This window comes from Egretta garzetta, unplaced genomic scaffold (genome assembly GCF_000687185.1).
Source record: "Egretta garzetta isolate BGI_Z169 unplaced genomic scaffold, ASM68718v1 scaffold105, whole genome shotgun sequence".
Taxonomy (NCBI): Eukaryota; Metazoa; Chordata; class Aves; order Pelecaniformes; family Ardeidae; genus Egretta; species Egretta garzetta.
In genome coordinates, this window is record NW_009259598.1 from 2125517 (window position 1) to 2126084 (window position 568).

At 66.5% G+C, this 568-nt stretch overlaps 1 protein-coding gene across 1 annotated transcript in view; it reads left to right on the plus strand.

Annotated features, from left to right (window-relative positions):
• Positions 1–568, plus strand: part of SOX13 (SRY-box transcription factor 13) — a 9027-nt gene that overhangs the window by 2279 nt on the left and 6180 nt on the right. The window contains 4 exon segments of the mRNA XM_035893745.1: positions 101–169; positions 342–456; positions 536–566; position 568. The exon segment at position 568 is cut by the window's right edge and continues 205 nt beyond it. Coding sequence (XP_035749638.1) covers positions 101–169; positions 342–456; positions 536–566; position 568 — 216 coding nt within the window.

Here is a 568-nt window from a genome sequence, read left to right on the forward strand (position 1 = left end):
CCTTGTCTCCATTTTGCCGGTGTGGGGCAGCTCGTGCCGGGCTGTAGCCCCACCGGGGCCACGTTGCTGCCGCTGATGCCCACTGTCTCCCCTCTGCCAGATCGCCAAGCAGCAGCAGCAGCTCATCCAGCAGCAGCACAAAATCAACCTGCTGCAGCAACAGATCCAGGTAAAGGCGGGGGACACCTCCCCATGTCCCCCTTCCCCTGCTGGGTGATTGCAGCCCCTTCGTGTGCGGGGCTTGTGTCCCCTCCTGGGGCCAGGCAAGGGGATGGCACCTGCCTGCAGCGTCCCGCAGTGGTTATCGGGGCTCTCTGCTTCTCCCCCCCTCTCCCCTCCAGCAGGTCAACATGCCCTACGTCATGATTCCCGCCTTCACCCCCAGCCACCAGCCTCTCCCCGTCACTCCCGACTCCCAGCTAGCGCTGCCCATCCAGCCCATCCCCTGCAAACCAGGTGAGCGGGGTCCCCCGGCACTGCCCCAGCCCTTCGGGGTGGCCTTGGCCCCCAACTCCTCTCCCTCTCCTCCCCGCAGTGGATTACCCGGTCCAGCTGCTGCACAGCCCCC